The sequence below is a fragment of the Loxodonta africana genome, chromosome 8 (assembly GCF_030014295.1).
Source record: "Loxodonta africana isolate mLoxAfr1 chromosome 8, mLoxAfr1.hap2, whole genome shotgun sequence".
In the NCBI taxonomy this organism is placed as follows: Eukaryota; Metazoa; Chordata; class Mammalia; order Proboscidea; family Elephantidae; genus Loxodonta; species Loxodonta africana.
In genome coordinates, this window is record NC_087349.1 from 89,930,189 (window position 1) to 89,951,973 (window position 21,785).

The window sequence follows — 21,785 nt, forward strand, 5'->3', positions numbered from 1 at the left end:
AGGAGTGTTATGTATGCTTATCATGTAATGATCTAAAATCTTACATGCGTGAAACACGTAATATGTGGCTTAGACATTTAGGTTAAGTTTTAAAGCTGGCAAGTAAACTTATCTGTTCCATATCAGTTCTAATATTATAGCCAGCTACCTCATTGTAACACAACTGCTTTGCTCTGGTAAGGTGTGACATAGCCTTTAGTTTATCTATGTTAAGATACCCCAAATATGTACCCCTGATTATGGACCTGTGACGTAGGTTACCCTAATGCAGTATGAGTCAGGCACCACTCCAACAGACCCTTATCAGGCAAGACCAGAGGGACTAAAATCACATGAAAACCCCAGGCTTTCACCCCTTCACCAAGAGCAAGCCAGATGTAACTGGTCTCCAGGTAGGTCTGTCTCCTGAGTGCTCCAAAGATCCAGTGCTTCTGGAGGCTCTGCTCAAGACAGCCCAGCCTTGCCATCACTGACCTAGAGCCTTAGCACTGAGGGGCCTCTGTTGGAGACACGCTGAAGGTTAAGCTTGCGTCCCAAGACCTCTCGTTAAAGGTAAAAGCCTGAAGTCTGAAGATTTGGACTCTAACCATTGGGAAAACATTGCAATTGTTAACCCTCATTCTTGGATCATAATTGAATGTCTTGAGGTACTACCTGTGTGCCTTGCCATGACTACCTTTCAATAAACTAAATGAGCTCATGCATGACAAACCTCATCATTTCTTTACTTACTTTAAAATTAAACTTCACAGGGCAAGGATCAACCCCAAACCCCAGGGCACTATTTTGCTTCGGATCCAAGTGGCCTCTTTGTATAGAGCTATAGTCCTCTTTGTTAAATAATGGCTTCACACAGGAAACACACACACATACATACAAACAAATGATCTTTGGAAATGCAGATCATACAGTTTTCAGAGAAGGCAAGAACTACAGCCCGAGAAAACCAAAAAAAAAAAAAAACCAAACCCTCTGAGTCAGAATCGACTCAGCGGGACCCTAGAGGACAGAGTAGAAGTGCCCCGTAGAGTTTCCAAGGGGCGCCTGGTGGATTCAAACTGCCTACGTTTTGGTTAGCAGCCCTAGCATTTAACCACTAGGCCTTCAGGGTTTCCAAGACAGAGAAAGGGAGGACGAAAACATTTCCAGAATTTTTAAGGAAAATAGGAACAATGTCGCTCTTATCAGAAAGAACTAGGGACCAGAGAATGTCTACTGAGAGCAGGGGCTTCAAAGTAGATAGCTCTTACGGATCATGTGCTATATTTCCTGGATTCTAGAGATGTCCTATCCCTTCCCCCATTTTATTATTTTTTAAAATTTAGCATAATGTAATCAATATAAATTAAAGTGGTAAATTATTTGCACTCATAAATGAATACAAGGCTTATTGTAAAGACAGTTTATGGTATAAATGAACAAACACCTGTCTTCCTTTCTCCTTCCTTCCTTTTCCTTTCCCTTCCCTTCTTGTCTTCCTTCTTCCACTTTCCTTTTTCCTCCTTCTCTTCTCTCCTTCTCTTCCTTCCCTCTCTCAGGTTTCTCCCTCCCTCCCTCCCATCCTTCCAGATTTTTTAGGTACCACTGTGTACTAGTTACTACACTTGGCAACCAAAATCAGAATCTTTGCTGGAAGGATCCATGATTACACATTTTTTTAAACGCTCCCAGGAGCTTCTAAGTCTTTGCTTTCTATTTTTGTACTTTGCTTTCTATTTTTATACTTTGAGATCTCCCTGTTTTATTACATGCATACAATTTTGTTTGTTATAATTTACCCTGAATTAGTTGTATTTTCATCTCTTATTTCTACTCATAGCCACCGTATTGGGCAGAGTAGAGCTGCCCCATAGGGTTCCCAAGACTGTATTCTTTACGGAAGCAGACAGCCACATCCCACTCCCACGGAAACCACAGCCGAGCACTTAACCACTGAGCCACCAAGGTGCTTGCTATAAATCGGAATCAACTCAATGGCAATAGAGTCAATGGTAGTTGTGTTTTAGCAAAGGGGTCCTTCAGAGTGTCTACTTTACCATTCTGCTAAAAGTAGAAATTGAATCTACTTTTTATCAGCTATGTTATTGTTGTTGCTGGTTGCCATCAAGGCGACTCATAGTGACGCCATGCGTGCAGAGTAGAACTACTCCACAGGATTTTCAAGGCTGTGACCTTTCAGAAGCAGATGGCCAGGTCTGTCTTTCATATACTGGCATCTGTATCTTCCACAAGGAAGGCAATCAAGTCCTTTTTATTTTTGTATTTTCCAGGATTTCATGCATAACAATTTTATGTAGCAGGTGCCTAAAGACTTTTGCTAAAATTTGTTGAATATCTTTATACTTATAAGTACTTTCTAATCATCAGCTGCCATTTTAAGCATTTAACATACAGAGACACATTTGAGTCTCACAAGGACCCTGTGGCGTAACTACTATTATTATTATTCCCATTTTACAGATGAGGAAGCTGAAGCACAGTGAGTTTAAGCATCTTGCCCAAAACAACAGAGCCAATGAGTGGTGGAGCCAGAATTCAAACTCAAAGTATCTAACTTGAGAACCCATGCTCATACCACCATGTTCTATTACCCACCTTACTGACTCCATAGCTCCTAACAGTCCTGATGATATTGTGACCTGATTTAATCATGAGGACTTCAGAGAGTCCAACAGATAGGTTCTCACTGTAGTCATTTTGGAAACTGCTAACATATTGGACCTTACCATTCAATACATCTGATACTACTGAAAAGAGAATGACTTTGAGTACTCATCTCCTTCATATCATTACAACAAAAAAATTATGTATGCTACACAGAAGCTAATGTACCACAGAAGTTGTACTAGTTCGTAGAAACTCAGGGGAATCTTTATCAGCCCATCAGAGATCCTTATATTGGTTGAACTGAATCTAGTACTGAAAAAGGCTTCTATGTTCCTATGAACACAAATATTCTTGCTATTTTCTCTGACAAACTAGCATTGAATCTTACATAAATGTAACTTTAAGGGTACTGATGTTTTAAGCCAACCTAAGTTGTTCTGCTCCCATTGCATATACGCTGAGGTTCACCACAGTTAAGAGCCAAGCCAAAGATAATTGCTGCCCTTTGCGTGGGCTATGCCAGCTGTATCAATGAATGTGCAGTGTGTCTCGGCAGCAGCCACTTCTTCTTCTGCATTCGGATGGACTGCATACTTCGATCTCTTTCTTTATGGAAACACAGTTTATCTGCACCACTAGATTGTTCCTTTTTTCTGGCAATTGATTTAAATGTTAAATGTTCAGAAAACATTCTGATTTCACTGCAATTCATAATACTAGATTTAAGACACATGGACAACAGGGACAGAGATGTTTAAATATCAAAATGCAGGACCATCTCTTATCAATATATTGCCCTTTATCAACCAAATGGACACTGGCGATATGGCAACATCAGGAGAGTTCATATTAAGTGATCTGCATGTCCAGCCTTATCCTCACATGGCTAAGAAATCATATAATAGTTTCTTAAAACAGGCATAATACATAAATTTATACACTGAGAAAATATGTCTCCGAAGGTCACAAGTAAATAAATGCACATGGGAACCTCCTTATCTGTTCTCCATCCAAAAAAGACAAACAAAAAAACTTTGCATTCCTTAACGTCGTATTACAGCAAGTTGTTTATATCTTTAAAACACAGGAGCTAAGCTTTTGGTTAAATAAATTTGTGGATAATAAAAAGCTAATGGATTATAGACAGGCCTATTAGTTATATGTTTGGCATAATTTATAGCCCTGATTTTTCATTCATTCATTCATTCATTCAGTAGTTGGCATCTGCTCCCGGCTGGGTGCTAGTACGGTGTCAGACTGAGAGCCCACAATGGCAGTACAATGTGCTCAGTATGACCATAAGGTAGAGATCACAGAGAAGATGACAAACAAGAGTGCCTTCTGGAGGGGCTCAGAGAAGGTTCAAAGCAGGTGAGCTTTAAGGGCCACTACACTTGCCCAACAAAAACAAACACAGGGCTGGCTCAAATGTGGGACTGCTCTAGCTATAGACCCTTTCTTTGCTAGGATGTAAGTTCTGCAGGTGTACAATGGGTTTGTAGACTCTGCATGCCAATGATCTAAGATTATTTTCAACAGAGGTTGTATGTCTAGGGACTCCAATTCTGTGTTCCGCTGGCAGGATCCCAAAATGGGCCTTCTGGGTCTGGCATATCCCGAAACACAATCTGGTAAGGGTGCATTGGGTGAGGAACTCCCTAGGCAGCAACGAAGGTGACACACTGCACAATCCCAAGGGAGACCATTCCTAACACAGACATTGTAGAAATGTATATTCCTTATGCCAGCAAAGGGACCAGAGTCTGGTTCTGACAAAAGCAACATATTAGGACAATTTTCTGACAGCAGGAAATAAAATATCTTGAGGACAAGTTGTCTTTTTCTAATTCATATAAAGGCACCTCAAGGGCTACTGGCCGCGCTGTCATTAGTGCACTTATCCTTCAGAGTTTTCCCATATACCTTCTCTAGAACCAACACTAACAGCCCTAGAGGATCAGAGGTGGAGATGAGAAGAGTGGTGGTAACCTGTACACCAGTGTTCACTGTAGCACTTTTCACGATAGCCAAACAGTGGAGACAACCGAAACGTCCATCAACAGAAGAATGGAGAGACAAAATGTCATACAGACCTACAATGGTGTATTGCTCAGACATAAAGAGAAATGAAGTTTCTACGCATGCTACAACATGGCTGAACCTTGAAAACATTATGCAAAATAGATCAGTTGCAAAAGGACTGTCTGATCTCACTTGCATGAAATAAGCAAATATATAGAAACCAAAACTTATTCGTGGTTACCATGGGTGGCAGGGAGGAGGAAAGGGTGCATTTTTGCTTGGGGGCAGTATAATGGCAAAGACGTGCGTTGGGTGGCTATGTCCTATTATCACTTGCTCCTGGGATCCTCCTCTCTCACAGTGAGAGAGAGGCAAGGTGCACTTTGGAACTATCTGTTGATTTTGTTTATCCCAGACTTCATCAGGATTCATGTAAGGAAACAATAAGGGAAACTTGCTCTTACTCAAGGCCAGACATCCTTTTCAGCTCTATTATACTTCTTTTTTCAAGGAGTCATGAGGGGTGACATGTGCTCAAGGGAATTTCTTTAAAGGAACTATCAGGGGAAAGTAACTTAATTAGAAGGAGAAAAAAAAAAGAAACTTTTAATTCAAAGAGATCAAAACTTTGAGAAGAGGTTATTATTTATTTTTATAAAATCTCATAAAAGTAAAAAACAACAGGAGTTGAATCACAAATAAAAGACAGTCACCTCTACTCTAGGTAATCTGGAAAGGTCTTAAAATAGATAATATTTACCTTAAAAACTATCTAAAAAAAAAAAGTTTACCTTACCTTGTAATTATTCATGATTTCAGTTAACCATGGCTTAACTGACTTCATTGTATCTTCTCGCAAGTGCTTTTCAACTTCGGATCCATCGTTAAAAGTCCGGTTTCCCACATGGAGTGCTTGTCTCACTTCCGGGAGTGACAGAAATTTTCCATAGTAAGTATAGTCTTCAGGTTCCTGGCAGAAGAGGGTATTACAAAGATTTTAGTGAACAGCATGCTGGGTCAAGGGAAAGCCACGAATTTCTCATAACATATAGCGCGAGAGGGGCATGACCATTAAGTTGTGACATGGCAAGTAACTCCCTGCCCTTGAAATTTTCACTTGGGGGGGTTTGAGGTAGTTCAGCAACAAATCTGAACGGAGTTGCATACTCTCAGATCCAGTACCCAATTTGAAAATGCTGGATTTTCCTTTTCAGAAAAGAATCTTTTGCAACCCGTGGCTCCGGTAAGCAACTCCATCAGATGCAAAGTTGGGGAAAAGGAGAGAGGTGAGACGATCACAATCAATTTGCTCTTTGTCGGTGCTCTATGGAAAGAAAGTCAAACGGACCCGACGAAAATTAGGTGATGGTGTTGTGGATTAAAAGCTGGGGATTTCCCCCTCCCATATTCTGCAGCCTATTAAAACTACACAGAAGGTATCGGCTGACTATAATCTAAGGAGTAAACATACCAAATGCAAAGACAGATGATGCCTTATAAAGAAGACACAAGTAAAGTTGTTCATGAGCCTGATTTAAAAAACAAGCAACGCTGCATAAAAGTTGCTGTAATAATCACTACACTAAAAGAAAAAAAGTAAATCCTGTATTAAAAAATTCAAGTTAAAAAGTAGAAAAAGATGGTCAGGGTTTAAGTTCAACAATTTTGCACAATACGCACCACTTTCGCTAGCTATGAATGCGTTACTTTGTAAAGAAAAAAATGTAATCACAAATTTCGTTTCTTTCTTGCCTGCAAGATGTCTTTCGCTTGGTAAAACCTAATTCCAAAACCACAAGACGGGAGAATTCCACTGAAATTAAATTTATATTTTATTTACATAATAGCTCATAAATAAAGCAATTAAAGAAAAAAAAAGATTATTGTCATATACCCTAAACCAAGATTATACAAATCCAAACCATTACTTTGGCTCCTTTTTCCTTATTTGATTAACTCTACACAAAAGACATTAACTTTGGCTTAGATGCATGAAAGCAACTACTTGAATACTTCAAGAAATATTTCAGAGGGCTTGAAGTGACCATATGAAATACACTAAACATCTTAAATTAAAACTAAAAGCAAATATTTTCATAAAGGCTTTGGCAGTTTTGATTTAAGCTTAAGTACAGAACAAAGAATGTGGGCATTTTCAAGAAACTCACTACAAATTTGGAGTTCTGGGCTGTAATACTCAGAACTCCAGTCCCAGACTCTGTTCCTTGCAAAAGAGCCTTGTTCTAAGAAGCTCCAATGTGCTAATCAAAAATTGTTTTGAGTTATCTGAAATATCACACACTCTCAATAGTCAGATTATAATGTACACGACATTGGTAAGGAAAAAAAAAATCCTATAGGTTAGTAGATCAAATAATACAATACAATTCAGACATATTTACCTAGTATAAAGTAAGCCATATTTCCCAAATGGAAGGAAGTCTGCTATGCCAAAAGATTTAGGAAGCATTATTATGGTTTAAAAAAATGTCATAATTACCGTGCACTGTAAAAAGTTATAATAATTAGTACATCCTGTAACATTCTCATAGTAAGAAGGTTCATTTGTTAAGTCGCCATCCAAAAGTCTATCCAATATCTAGGTTGGGAGAGAGAGGAGAGAGAGAGAAGGAAAATAATTAGGGTGGGTAAAAATGTATAGGCATTTTTTCATTTAATATTCAATAACTTTTTTATTCCTTCACTCAACAACCATCTTTACACACTTTCTCTGTGTAGGCACTGTCCTAGCCATTGGGAATAAGCAGTAACAAAACAAAGCAAACGTTCTCCCTCATGGAGTTTATGTTCTAGAAAGGGACAATAAATAATCTAAATGAGTGAAACAAGTAGTATGCCAGAGAGAAATGTTAAGGAGAAAAGTAGAGAAGGGGGATAGGAAATGTCACAGATGTTCCACGCTCGAATATATATGACATTGTAAAGAGGAGGCCAAGAAGAGTATCCCTTAGAAGGTGGCATTTGAGTAAAGACTTGTTGGTAGGGAGGGAGGAAGCCATAAAGACATCTAGGGTAAGAACATTCCAGGCACAGGAAAAAGCAAGCCCAAAGGCCCTCACTGTGGGAGTGGGTTCTGTGGGAGAGAGTTGCCTTCACACGGATGTGGTTCGCTCACCACCAGTACCAAGAGTGCCGGCAGAGTGTACAGACATAGATGCAGGAGCCTGGAGCTGGTGGAAGTTATCTTTGGACTGCTGACATAAAAAACGCAGTTGTCAGCTGAGAGTGAGAGAAGTCAGCATGGTTGTGCCCTTCTTTCCAGCTGCTTTCAGCTGCACAGATGTAGGCATAGCACGTGTAGAGAGTTGGATTTAGCCAGGGTTGTGGCTTAGCCAAAGGAGTTTGAGAAGTACAAAAGGAGCATGGAGTTTGGAAATGTATGTGATGATTGACTTTCAGTTTAAGATGGGTAATTACAGAAATTAGGACTTGAGGAGGTTAGGGCTAGCACAGAGGTAGCAGGATCAGTGGATTGAAAGGTTATGGGGTTGAAGGGCTGTTAGAGCTCATGTATTAGGAGAAGTGAGCTGAAACAATAGGAAGTGATAGAGAAAGGGATGTTTAAATTTGAGACTGTGTGGAGTGACTGCTGGCTTTTCTGGTAGTGGGAATGAGAGATTAAGATAAAGAGGACAAAAATATCATCGAAAGAGAGGAGGCAAAGAAACTGAAAGGCCAAGTATTAAAAGGATCATCAGTGTGGATGCTGAAATCGCCTGGAATTATGCCAAGAGTAATGTTGGAGGGAGTGACTGTGAGGCAGAGGCTAAAATATTTAAAGAATGTGGAGCAGTCCAGGGGCTGGTAGGTAACAACCACAAGGAGTAGTGGGTGGTGATATCAGAGGACATAAGACTCAAAGCTTAATGTTTTAGAAGGATGGAGGGAGCATGATCTGGGAGCAGCAATGGGGACCAAAGAGGACCATTTCCCTATGAACCAGGCAGTACAAAGCATGTGAGAGAGAAAACGGCCACCACTTGAGCGGGCTGCAGGGCAAGAATCATCATTTGGGTAGAGCAAGAAGATGAAGGGAATAATCACTGAAGAGACTGAGGAACTAGAAATTTTTCTGTCATGACATTGAGTTTTAAGGGGCACTTGTGAAAGGGTTTCAAGAAATGTATTCAGCACATTTAAAAAATATAAATATATCAAGTATGAATTTAGGCTTCTTATTCTTACTAGGTTAGCTATTAATATCCCTATATTGCAGACGAGAAAACCTAAGCACATAAAGGTTAAGTAACTTGCCAAGGACACATTAGTAAGTGTCAAAGGTGAGATTCAGACTCAGGCATGGCTCTTCAGCCTACGTACTCAGCCACACAGACTGGCTCCCTAACAGCAGGACTGCTGTACATTCTAGTCTTCAATTCCTTCTGGCAATGTTTTTGGTTTTAATATAAAATCTCATTACTTTATTTGATTAATTTTTCTTTTTCAAACATGAGAGAACTTAACTTATCCAAGTGAACATTGCCTCGGGTGAGGGGTGGGAGTTAGGGAAAGCGGTATGAACAGATTTCAGCAATGCTACTATTGCTCCTGGCCACCACATTTGGTTGGGCCAACTGTGGACTACGCGGGGCTGTCTGGTGATGGGTGAGAAGGTACAAGAAACTAGCCAAAGCTCCGCTTGCCAAGCTAGGTGTCCTGGCTTAGGGTGCAGCTAGAGAAATGGCTACCTTTTATCCTCCTCACACAAAGGCGGATTCTGTTTGTCAGTCTCCAGCCCCACAGAACTGTGTTAGCCTAGAGGCGGTGTCTTTTTCTAATTTGTCCACCCCAGGGGATAGGCTGTAGGCTAGCAGTGGTCCCATATGCATAGAGTGTTTTTTGAATTCATCTTCCGAAAGTATCGTCCTCGTCAACGGGAATATAAAATCACCCTTTAAGAATGGGTTTGATTTTCAAAGAGTCAAAAGTCATTCGCAATTAGATAAAAAAGGTGGATGGTCAAATACTGTTAAATACAGTTCCTGCCCAAAACATATTTCACAAAGAGAACTCTGTGATCCAGAACATTACCATGGAATGAGGGACTATGCAGGACCAGGGGTTAGCCATTTTACGTCTTAAAGAATCGCTAAAATGTCTGAGGATTTTAATGGAATGTCTGACAGTGAAGCAGAAATAATTAGTGGGGTAGAAATCAGGGGGCAAAAATTCCAGCCCCAGGCCTGCTGCAATCTATTCGTGTGGCCTTTGGCCATTTATCAGGTCTCAGCTTCCTTATCAGTAAAATGTGCGTGTGTGTGTGTGTGTGTGTGGGTGTGTGTGGGTGTGTGTGCGCGCGTGCCCTGGGGGACAGAAGACGGGGTAGGAGATGATCTCTAATCCCCTCCAGCTCTGAGCGACTGCTCTGTGATTAACTAAATGATTAACCAATTCATTTTAAGGAATCAGAGAACCAAACAGGCATTATTACTTGGGCTTGGAATTTTGACATTTGTGTTCTCCTGGGTTTCAGGATTTCTTGGAGTGTTCCACTACAGACACTGAAACACATTTCACCACGATTTGCTTACGTTCCTGATATCATTTGTCTATTTCTCTTGACAAAGCAAAGTTCTTAACATTTAATTCCATCACTCAAGATATGGGCCCACTGGCTACAAAGATATTCAATACATTCAAAGGTTTTTCTTAATTTTGATGATTGTTGTGTTTTGTTTGTTTTTATGAATCTGACTTGGCTGTATTTAACCTCATGGGCCACCTTCTCATTCTATCTCTGAATACAGAAAATACCTGAACATTCGACAGTTTTACTAATCCTGCAGAGGCGAAGGCTGCTGCTTCATATACCACAGGCATTTTTCTGCTTTCGTTATCCCTTCGGGCCTATCAAATGTTCTTGCTCTTGACGTTGCTTAATCCCTGTATGCTTCTTTAAAAACATATCAAATGCCCCGCTTGCAGATTGGTCTCATGCCACATAAAATATGATATTAGTTCCAAATAAAGTTCACTCTTTTTTACCCTCTTTCCCTACCACAGCAAATAACCTAAAGCTAGTCTTGAAAATATTGTCATTGCAAGTTGAAGCATGATCCTACAGGCCCCTGATAAGATCCTTCATCCTTCACATCTGCAATTGCACAAGAACACCTAAATCAATACCGCGTAGCTACATTTGGGATCCCAACACAGAGAAAGGAGAGCTGTTACCACCCAATGGCTTGGAACTTGCCACGCTTGCTCCAGTTGTATAGCCTGCTGCTATGAGAATTTATTATTATTTTTTTTTTTTATGAGAATTCCCAGCAAGCGTAGTCACTGCCTGAGGGGGACTTCAGGAAGTGCCCTGGCACTGTACTTATAAAATGGAGCATAACTTTATGCTACCTCCTCGCTCCCTAAGTTTGTATGTCTCCTGGTTTGATCTGAACCAGCTGATCTCCAGTGCCTAGAAGACTGTTAACATCAGGCTTCAGCTTTGAACAACAAAAATGGCGTTTGGTGTATTGTTATAGGATGTGCTTCCAATAACAAGATTAATATCCTCAAAATTCAGTCCTCGCCTCATTTACTAATGTGTCATATATAATGACTCTACAGTAAACATGGCAAAAACCCTCAAGGAAGATTGTTTACATGACCTTGGTCTGCACTGGCCAAAGAAACATAACATCTTATATCCTAATATTTAGTATATTCTTACATTTCAAATAAACAAAAAAAGGGAGAAGAATATAACCATATTGTTTGATCCTCCAATTTGATTTAAGGGAGCAGTGTTGTAATATTCCAAATACCAATGGCTCTTTGTAAAAATTTCCAATTACTGCACTTTGTAATGTTTGTTGCTGACACACAGGAACATGTGACGTGTGTTATACACTGTGGTCATTTCTGCAGCTGAGGCCCTGTCTGTGGCTATCACCCTCTGAAGGGCTTAGAACACATGTGGAGGCATATGCATCCACTTCCTAGGTTGCCTTTCTTCTTCGGATTTCCATATGATTGGTTATGCCTTTAAGGCCTACAAAGAAGTTGAAGAAATCAAAACAGTTCATGAAAGACAGAGTTATATAAACACTCCAAGGCGATCTCAGGTTAAAATACAGCCGAAGAAAATTTAAAGAAACACGGACAGTCCTTTTCTTCATTAGGATCCCACTCATCTGGCCCCCTCATCAACAGCCTAGCAGATACCTTCTCTGATCAAAAAAAAAAAAAAAAAAGCAGGAGCAGCATGGTGCTTCTATTGACCCCTTCTCTGCTCACATGGTTTTAATTGCTCAAGGGCAACACAGAGCCCCAGAACTTACTTCAAAGGCCTTTGTCCAGTTCCCTTCCTTGATGTGCTTTACACACTCATCACACTGGTTCTGGAAGTACTTTCGCTGCCCTTCATCCAACAAGCCAATTTGGTACAGGAATGCTGCATAACCCATTATAATCTGAAAAGAAAAGAGACAAATGCAAAGGCCACAAAGAAAGAAAGGAAAAAGTTAGGGAAGCCCATTTGTTTGGTGCAATAGCCCTTCTTGTTGTAAATCTTGTGCTGGGATTAGCCAAGCAAGGCAATTACACACACACACACACACGCGCACACACACTGGCGCCTACAGCTAACCAAGGCTGACACAGTAAGTTGACGCCTTAAAACATTTGGTAAAAATTAGAAGTTTCAAGTTATTAGAAAGTCAGTCAAGCAATGGCGTCTCCCTTTATCAAGTGAGGCTCCTTCTGTCTGATTAAAGGGGATTTAATCTCCTTAAGACACAACATAGAAAAAGGAGACACCTACTGATTCAGGATCAGAATATGCATCTCCAATAGCAATTCCTTTCAAATTGATCTTCAACTCTGCCGTGGGGTTGAGGGTATGAATATAGTGTGCAATGGCAGGCACGTATTTCCCTGCATAAGACTGAGAAGGGTAGACATTAAAATGGACAGTCACAAAATGATACCAGTCAAATGATATGCACCTAATGTAATTAAAATAATAACGAAGCTGCAATATAGCCATATGAGGTACACAATCTTAACCTCACATTGTTAATTCCACAAAAGCAAAGAGCGCTGTCTCACTTCTCTTGTGGTCCCAAATAACACTGAGCGACATGCAAATTGCAGAGTAGATGCACAAAAAATAATAAGTGAACATTCTCATTTCCTTCCAAAATAAAGTCACATGAACCGGAGAACACAATTCTGCCACTTACTGAGATTTTCTTACCAGAAAGTTCCATTAAAAGCTTTATTAAAGGAAAAAATTCTCAAGCTCTAAAACACAATTTCTAAATCTATATAATGACGCAAAATTGGAAATTAACATGTATTTTTTTTTTAAGGTAATAGAAGAGGAAAGGAAAATAATATTCACTGGCTACTAAAATTGTCCCTTTATTTCAGTGTTTCTAAACCATTTCCAGCACAAAGTCCTATTTCAAGGTCAGGATAGTTTCTGGAGACTGTTTGCCCCCAACAAATGTGATAACAGTTAGACTTTTAGGATATGCTAAAATCCAGCGGGGTGGGGGGCGGTTACTACATATTCAAATATATATTTTTGAATAACTTTACATTCTTCCATCAATGGACATGTCCACGGATGTCTACTATTAAACCTCCTATGTTCAAAACAAAGCTCCCAACCTCCAGGCCCTGCTGCAGCCTCCATGTCCATTAAAAGCCAACACTGTTCTTCTGGTTGTATAGGCCAAGCATCTCGGTACCATTCTTTACATTGCTCTTTCTCTCACATTCCACAAAAATCTATCAGCCAATCTTCTCAGCTCTGCTTGTTGTTGCTAGTTGCCTTTGAGTCAATTCTGTCTCATGGCGACCCCATGTGTGCTGAGTAAAACTGCTCTATAGGGTTTTCAAGGCTCTGACCATTTTAGAATAAGTTACCAGGCCTGTCTTCTAAGACCTCTGGGTGGATTTGAACCACCATCCTTTCAGCTAGTAGTCAAACACTTAACCATTTGTGCCACCTAGGGACCCCAGCTCTACCTATTCTATTAAAATATGTCTAGAATTCATTATGTTCTTACACCCCTCACTTCATCTTCCTGGTCCAGGTCACCATCATCTCTTCCCTGGAGTACTGTACTAGCCTTCTAATCGGTCCCTTGTTTTTGTCCTTGGCCCCCTGCAGTCTATTTTCAAGACAGTGATCCTGTTAAAAAAGAGGTCAGCACATGTCACTCCTCTGCTCAGAAAATTTCCATCTTACTCAAGAGTAAAATCAAAAAGCTTTCTTGGACTCAAAGTCTGACATGATCTGGTCCAGTCACCAACCTTATTTCCTTCTGCCTCCTTGCTCATTCCACTCCAATCCCACTAGGCTGCTTACTGTTCCTTGAATATATTGGGTACATGCTCACCAGGGACTTTGTATTAGCAGTTCCCTTAGCCTGGAATGTTCCTCCCCATATGTCCATATGGCTATCTCCCTCACTTCGTTAAGTGAAGCCTTCTGAGGATTGCCCTATGTAAAATTTTAATACTCCTCCTTTGATATTTTATATTTCCCTTTCTCTTCTTTCTTTTTCCTCTTAATCCTTATCACTCTCCAATAAACTATATATTCTATGTATTTATTGTGTGTATTGTTGTTCTCCCACCCACACCAGAAAGTGAGATGTGTGAGCATAAGGATATTTGTCTATTCTGTTTATTACTGTATCCCCTGCACCGAACGCTGTTTACTTTTTAGTGTTCAACAAAGTTGTTGAATAAATGAATCTACATGCATTTGAAAAATAGCAATGTGTATCTGTTCAAAATAGACTAAAGTACTGTCTGGGCACACATGGCTATGCAGACCCCTCACAATATCTCCAAGGCTCTCCAGGGCTCTGCAGTTCAAAGCCTGAGAACTCCCAAGAGTTCCTATTTAAAAAATCCATTCTATACTCATATGTTGGAGATACCATAATTCTCATTTCAAGATGGGGATGTTGGGGCTTGGAAAGGTTAAGTAGTAGAGCCAGAATTCAGTCCTAGTCTGACTTTAAAACCTACTCTCCTTCCAAATTCGGATAAAGAATGTAATTTTTGTAATTTATGCCATATTCTATCATTGATGCAACCCTCTTGTAGAATAATAATTATTTAGTAACAGTATTGCATTAAAGCAATTCATGTATTCATACTCACGAGCACATTTTAGCCTTCTGAAAAAAGAGGAAGACCCTTAATGAGATGGATTGATACAGTGGTTGCAACGATGGGCTCAAACATAGCAACGATTGTTCAGAACCGGGCAGTGTTTGCTTCTGTTGTACATAGGGTCACTTTGAGTCATAACTGACTTGGCGGTTCCCAAACTGGGGAGTTGATTCTGACTCATTGTGACCCCATGTGACAGAGGATAACCACCCTATAGGGGATCCTTGGTTGTAATCTTTATGGGGACAGATTGCCAGATCTTTCTCCCTTGGAATGGCTGGGTGGGTTCGAACTACCAACCTTCCAGTTAGCTGCTGAGTGTAATATAAAGATGTGTTTATATAGCTGAAATTTGGGTTGTTACATAACTATGCTATATCCTGTTGGTAGGGACAAGAAGTGAACATTTATCAAATATAATTTCTGTAAGATGACAACAAAAAAGCACATTTATTTGAGTAATCATTTTACCGTTAAAGATGTATTATCTAGTCTTCATTCGATGATGGTTATTGGGTAAAGGCATTATGCTAGATACTAGATACTTTGGGAGACACAAAAACGAATAAAGCACAAAACTTGCCCCCGTTAAGCCCACAATTTCTTCTGGAAATCTTGACTCAAATATGATAAAGCAAAGTTTACCCTTTCATGAATTACTATCCTCATAATGTGTACATTGTTTAGTACATAGCAGGTACACAAAAACAATTGATAAATTGAATGATTTGTCTGTCATTACTTTTAAACATTTTTTCTCTATTGCAAATTGGTACAAAATGCTAAAAAGTGTATCTTCCAGTAATGGTATCACTCAACTTACCTATTATAAGACCTGGTAATAAAACACCTTCCTTGGTCCCTTCTGAGATGGAAGGACATGTACTTTAAATTCCTATACAGATAGTAATGACAAATATATGCTAAAACATCCTCATTTTTATGGCACTTTCCACCTTCAGGCCCACTTATGTATCTGAGAGATATGCAGGCAGCGTTGGAAGAAGGAACATCCACTCAATTTTTTGAGCATCTACCATGAACAAGGCTATTTCACCTACTTTACTTCTCACAAGAGCCAATTTAAGGTAAACACGGCTTTCCTAATTTTTGCAATGGTGAAAACAAGGTTCTATGTGTTTCAGTAATATGCTAGCTGGAATTTGATCTCAGGTTTGGCTGCCTCCACACTCCTGTGTCTCACATCGAATCACATCTTGGCCAGTGGTCCTGGAGTAGGCTATGGGTCTCTGGTCTTCCAGGCTGGGACCAAACCTTGGGTTGATCCACACCCAGGCTAAGCTGACCACTCGTGAAAAACAGTACAGCGAAATGGGTAGTTCTATAATCACGTCCAAAGCCAGATTCTGCAAAGTTTGGTCTGCAGTCACTAACCTAACAATGATGATGTTTGCCTCATTTTTGATTTCTAATGACTACCACATACTTCTTTGCCCTCTGTCACTGTGACAAATCCTTCACTACCGTCTTCATTAATCATTCCATTGGTTGAGTGACTCAGGCTGTCACACAGTAGACAATTATGGGATTATTTTACAGAAAACAAACACCAAAACATTAAAATGAAATTTCAATTATTTTCACTCTTCTTGTTGAGACATCATTCATTTTTGCAAGATCTGACTTATTTATTCTTCTCAAATCATTTATTTCTTCATTTAAAGATTCTCTGTCCACCACAGGCACTTTACAAAACAACCAGACAATAAATCAAGTATTTTCTTATTTTACCTCGTTCTCCATTTCCTGGATGTTCTAAATAGAATAGAACCCATATTTTGGTGGGAGAATTTGGGTATGGTTGCCTTACTGACTAGAAATGGACGATATGGTCCCTCAGGCCTATTGTTATGATTCTGTACTGTTACGAATTCATGCTTCTTTTGTTCAGTGTTCTGTCCATAACAACAGCAGCAGCAACCACCACCACTAGCACTATCATTTCTGTGGCTTCTCTGACCTCTCATTGCCGTTCACCAATGTGCGTCACAGCTGCCCAAGGAAGCCCCTGAGGTCTGTGAATTAACACCAACCTTCTAACATCACACTCTGGCCTCATAAAGAGCCCAGCGCAGCATCAAAGCAATTATAAAAGGAAAGGGCAAAAATGCAACCAGAAACTATCTGAACACAATTATTTCAGAATTTGGCAGTGACTTTCAAATGAGGAGCTCAGCCAGATAAACGTATTTATCTAACACACATTCAAACCAGAGTAGCCATCAACCCATCAGGGTTTTAGTCTGCTCTTATTATTCCTTTCTAATATTTAAAGAAACACCTAGCTCCAATTTCCAACACTGTTCTGTTTTTGGTTAATTTTTCTCATGGTGGGTGTATTTGGAGCTCACCTCTGACAAAAAGAACCAGAGATTTCGGGGTGCATTTGTCTACGCGCTTACTTGCTGGAGCTTACAGAAGCAATAAACCTCCCTTCTTTCTCTTACATCAGAAGGATCTCAGAATTCAGCTCTCAGTCTTTTATTTCCCCCATGAGGGAAAAAGGTCTCAACATCACAGTTGAGTAGTAGTCTTGAATCTTGGTCTGCAATCTCTCTGAGTTCTTAAATGATGTTTGGAATAGCCTAATGGAAATCATGTTAGGAGTATATTGTACTTGTAAAAATAGTCTAGAGAGAATGTAATCCTTGGTTAATTATCCAGATGTGTGAAAGCACAATGATATTGGACTTAAACTTGTAATTGTGTATTCCGTCTGACTCTCTCTCTTCTTACATGTTTCGACAACATTTGTAGCCGACTTACTGTACCCCGGCCACCCTGTTAACTTTTTTTTTTTTTTTTTATAATAACTTTTATTAAGCTTCAAGTGAACATTTACAAATCCAATCAGTCTGTCACATATAAGTTTACATACATCTCACTCCCTACTCCCACTTACTCTCCCCGTCTTGAGTCAGCCCTTTCAGTCTCTCCTTTCTTGACAATTTTGCCGGCTTCCCTCTCTCTCTATCCTCCCATCCCCCCTCCAGACAAGAGTTGCCAACACAATCTCAAGTGTCCACCTGATATAATTAGCTCACTCTTCATCAGCTTCTCTCTCCCACCCGCTGACCAGTCCCTTTCATTTCTGATGAGTTGTCTTCGGGGATGGTTCCTGTCCTGTGTCAACTGAAGGTCTGGGGAGCATGGCCGCCGGGATTCCTCCAGTCTCAGTCAGACCATTAAGTTTGGTCTTCTTATGAGAATTTGGGGTCTGCATCCCACTGATCTCCTGCTCCCTCAGGGGTCCTCTGCTGAGCTCCCTGTCAGGGCAGTCATCAATTGTGGCCGGGCACCAACTAGTTCTTCTGGTCTCAGGATGATGTAGGTCTCTGGTTCATGTGGCCCTTTCTGTCTCTTGGGCTCTTAGTTGTCATGTGGGCTTGGTGTTCTTCATTTTTCTTTGCTCCAGGTGGGTTGAGACCAATTGCTGCATCTTAGATGGCTGCTTGTTAGCATTTAAGACCCCAGACGCCACATTTCAAAGTGGGATGCAGAATGATTTCATAATAGAATTATTTTGCCAATTGACTTAGAAGTCCCCTCAAACCATGTTCCCCAGACCCCCGCGCTTGCTCCGCTGACCTTTGAAGCATTCATTTTATCCCGGAAACTTCTTTGCTTTTGGTCCAGTCCAATTGAGCTGACCTTCCATGTATTGAGTGTTGTCTTTCCCTTCACCTAAAGCAGTTCTTATCTACTGATTAATCAATAAAAAAACCCTCTCCCACCCTCCCTCCCTCCCCTCCTCGTAACCACAAAAGTATGTGTTCTTCTCAGGTTTACTGTTTCTCAAGATCTTATAATAGTGGTCTTATACAATATTTGTCCTTTTGCCTCTGACTAATTTCGCTCAGCATAATGCCTTCCAGGTTCCTCCATGTTATGAAATGTTTCAGAGATTCGTCACTGTTCTTTATCGATGCGTAGTATTCCATTGTGTGAATATACCACAATTTATTTAACCATTCATCCGTTGATGGACACCTTGGTTGCTTCCAACTTTTTGCTATTGTAAACAGAGCTGCAATAAACATGGGTGTGCATATATCTGTTTGTATGAAGGCTCTTGTATCTCTAGGGTATATTCCTAGGAGTGGGATTTCTGGGTTGTATGGTAGTTCTATTTCTAACTGTTTAAGATAACGCCAGATAGATTTCCAAAGTGGTTGTACCATTTTACATTCCCACCAGCAGTGTATGAGAGTTCCAATCTCTCCGCAGCCTCTCCAACATTTATTATTTTGTGTTTTTTGGATTAATGCCAGCCTTGCTGGTATGAGATGGAATCTCATCATAGTTTTAATTTGCATTTCTCTAATGGCTAATGATCGAGAGCATTTTCTCATGTATCTGTTGGCTGCCTGAATATCTTCTTTAGAGAAATGTGTGTTCATATCCTTTGCCCACTTCTTGATTGGGTTGTTTGTCTTTTTGTGGTTGAGTTTTGACAGAATCATGTAGATTTTAGAGATCAGGCGCTGGTCGGAGATGTCATAGCTGAAAATTCTTTCCCAATCTGTAGGTGGTGTTTTTACTCTTTTGGTGAAGTCTTTAGATGAGCATAGGTGTTTGATTTTTAGGAGCTCCCAGTTATCTGGTTTCTCTTCATCATTTTTGGTAATGTTTTGTATTCTGTTTATACCTTGTATTAGGGCTCCTAGGGTTGTCCCAATTTTTTCTTCCATGATCTTTATCGTTTTAGTCTTTATGTTTAGGTCTTTGATCCACTTGGAGTTAGTTTTTGTGCATGGTGTGAGGTATGGGTCCTGTTTCATTTTTTTGCAAATGGATATCCAGTTATGCCAGCACCATTTGTTAAAAAGGCTGTCTTTTCCCCAGTTAATTGACACTGGTCCTTTGTCAAATATCAGCTGCTCATACGTGGATGGATCTATGTCTGGGTTCTCAATTCTGTTCCATTGGTCTATGTGTCTGTTGTTGTACCAATACCAGGCTGTTTTGACTACTGTGGCTGTATAATAGGTTCTGAAGTCAGGTAAGGTGAGGCCTCCCACTTTCTTCTTCTTTTTCAGTAGTGCTTTGCTTATCCGGGGCTTCTTTCCCTTCCATATGAAATTGGTGATTTGTTTCTCTATCCCCTTAAAATATGACATTGGAATTTGGATCGGAAGTGCGTTAAATGTATAGATGGCTTTTGGTAGAATAGACATTTTTACTATGTTAAGTCTTCCTATCCATGAGCAAGGTATGTTTTTCCACTTAAGTATGTCCTTTTGAATTTCTTGTAGTAGAGCTTTGTAGTTTTCTTCGTATAGGTCTTTTACATCCTTGGTAAGATTTATTCCTAAGTATCTTATCTTCTTGGGGGCTACTGTGAATGGTATTGATTTGGTTATTTCCTCTTCGGTGTTCTTTTTGTTGATGTAGAGGAATCCAAGTGATTTTTGTATGTTTATTTTATAACCTGAGACTCTGCCAAACTCTTCTATTAGTTTCAGTAGTTTTCTGGAGGATTCCTTAGGGTTTTCTGTGTATATAATCATGTCATCTGCAAATAGTGATAACTTTACTTCTTCCTTGCCAATCCGGATACCTTTTATTTCTTTGTCTAGCCTGATTGCCCTGGCTAAGACTTCCAACACGATGTTGAATAAGAGTGGTGATAAAGGGCATCCTTGTCTGGTTCCCGTTCTCAAGGGAAATGCTTTCAGGTTCTCTCCATTTAGAGTGATATTGGCTGTTGGCTTTGCATAGATGCCCTTTATTATGTTGAGGAATTTTCCTTCAATTCCTATTTTGGTAAGAGTTTTTATCATGAATGGGTGTTGGACTTTGTCAAATGCCTTTTCTGCATCAATTGATAAGATCATGTGGTTTTTGTCTTTTGTTTTATTTATGTGATGGATTACATTAATGGTTTTTCTGATATTAAACCAGCCTTGCATACCTGGTATAAATCCCACTTGATCAGGGTGAATTATTTTTTTGATGTGTCGTTGGATTCTATTGGCTAGAATTTTGTTGAGGATTTTTGCATCAATGTTCATGAGAGATATAGGTCTACAATTTTCTTTTTTTGTAATGTCTTTACCTGGTTTTGGTATCAGGGAGATGGTGGCTTCATAGAATGAGTTGGGTAGTATTCCGTCATTTTCTATGCTTTGGAATACCTTTAGTAGTAGTGGTGTTAACTCTTCTCTGAAAATTTGGTAGAACTCTGCAGTGAAGCCGTCCGGGCCAGGACTTTTTTTTGTTGGGAGTTTTTTGATTACCGTTTCAATCTCTTTTTTTGTTATGGGTCTATTTAGTTGTTCTACTTCTGAATGTGTTAGTTTAGGTAGGTAGTGTTTTTCCAGGAATTCATCCATTTCTTCTAGGTTTTCAAATTTGTTAGAGTACAATTTTTCATAATAATCTGAAATGATTCTTTTAATTTCATTTGGTTCTGTTGTGATGTGGTCCTTCTCATTTCTTATTCGGGTTATTTGTTTCCTTTCCTGTATTTCTTTAGTCAGTCTAGCCAATGGTTTATCAATTTTGTTAATTTTTTCAAAGAACCAGCTTTTGGCTTTGTTAATTCTTTCAATTGTTTTTCTGTTCTCTAATTCATTTAGTTCAGCTCTAATTTTTATTATTTGTTTTCTTCTGGAGCCTGATGGATTCTTTTGTTGCTCACTTTCTATTTGTTCAAGTTGTAGGGACAGTTCTCTGATTTTGGCTCTTTCTTCTTTTTGTATGTGTGCATTTATTGATATAAATTGGCCTCTGAGCACTGCTTTTGCTGTGTCCCAGAGGTTTTGATAGGAAGTATTTTCATTCTCGTTGCTTTCTATGAATTTCCTTATTCCCTCCTTGATGTCTTCTATAACCCAGTCTTTTTTCAGGAGGGTATTGTTCATTTTCCAAGTATTTGATTTCTTTTCCCTCGTTTTTCTGTTATTGATCTCTAGTTTTATTGCCTTGTGGTCTGAGAAGATGCTTTGTAATATTTCGATGTTTTGGACTCTGCAAAG

At 39.6% G+C, this 21,785-nt stretch overlaps 1 protein-coding gene across 2 annotated transcripts in view; it reads right to left on the bottom strand.

The window, feature by feature from the left end:
- The window catches only part of CPVL (carboxypeptidase vitellogenic like), a 146,370-nt gene that overhangs the window by 46,528 nt on the left and 78,057 nt on the right, over nucleotides 1-21,785 (bottom strand). For both annotated transcript variants that reach the window (XM_003407043.4, XM_023544320.2), the window contains exons 8-11: nucleotides 12,410-12,532; nucleotides 11,928-12,059; nucleotides 7,130-7,228; nucleotides 5,426-5,599 (exon numbers count right to left, since the gene is read on the bottom strand). In XM_003407043.4, coding sequence (XP_003407091.1) covers nucleotides 5,426-5,599; nucleotides 7,130-7,228; nucleotides 11,928-12,059; nucleotides 12,410-12,532 — 528 coding nt within the window. The remainder of the gene's footprint in view (nucleotides 1-5,425; nucleotides 5,600-7,129; nucleotides 7,229-11,927; nucleotides 12,060-12,409; nucleotides 12,533-21,785) is intronic.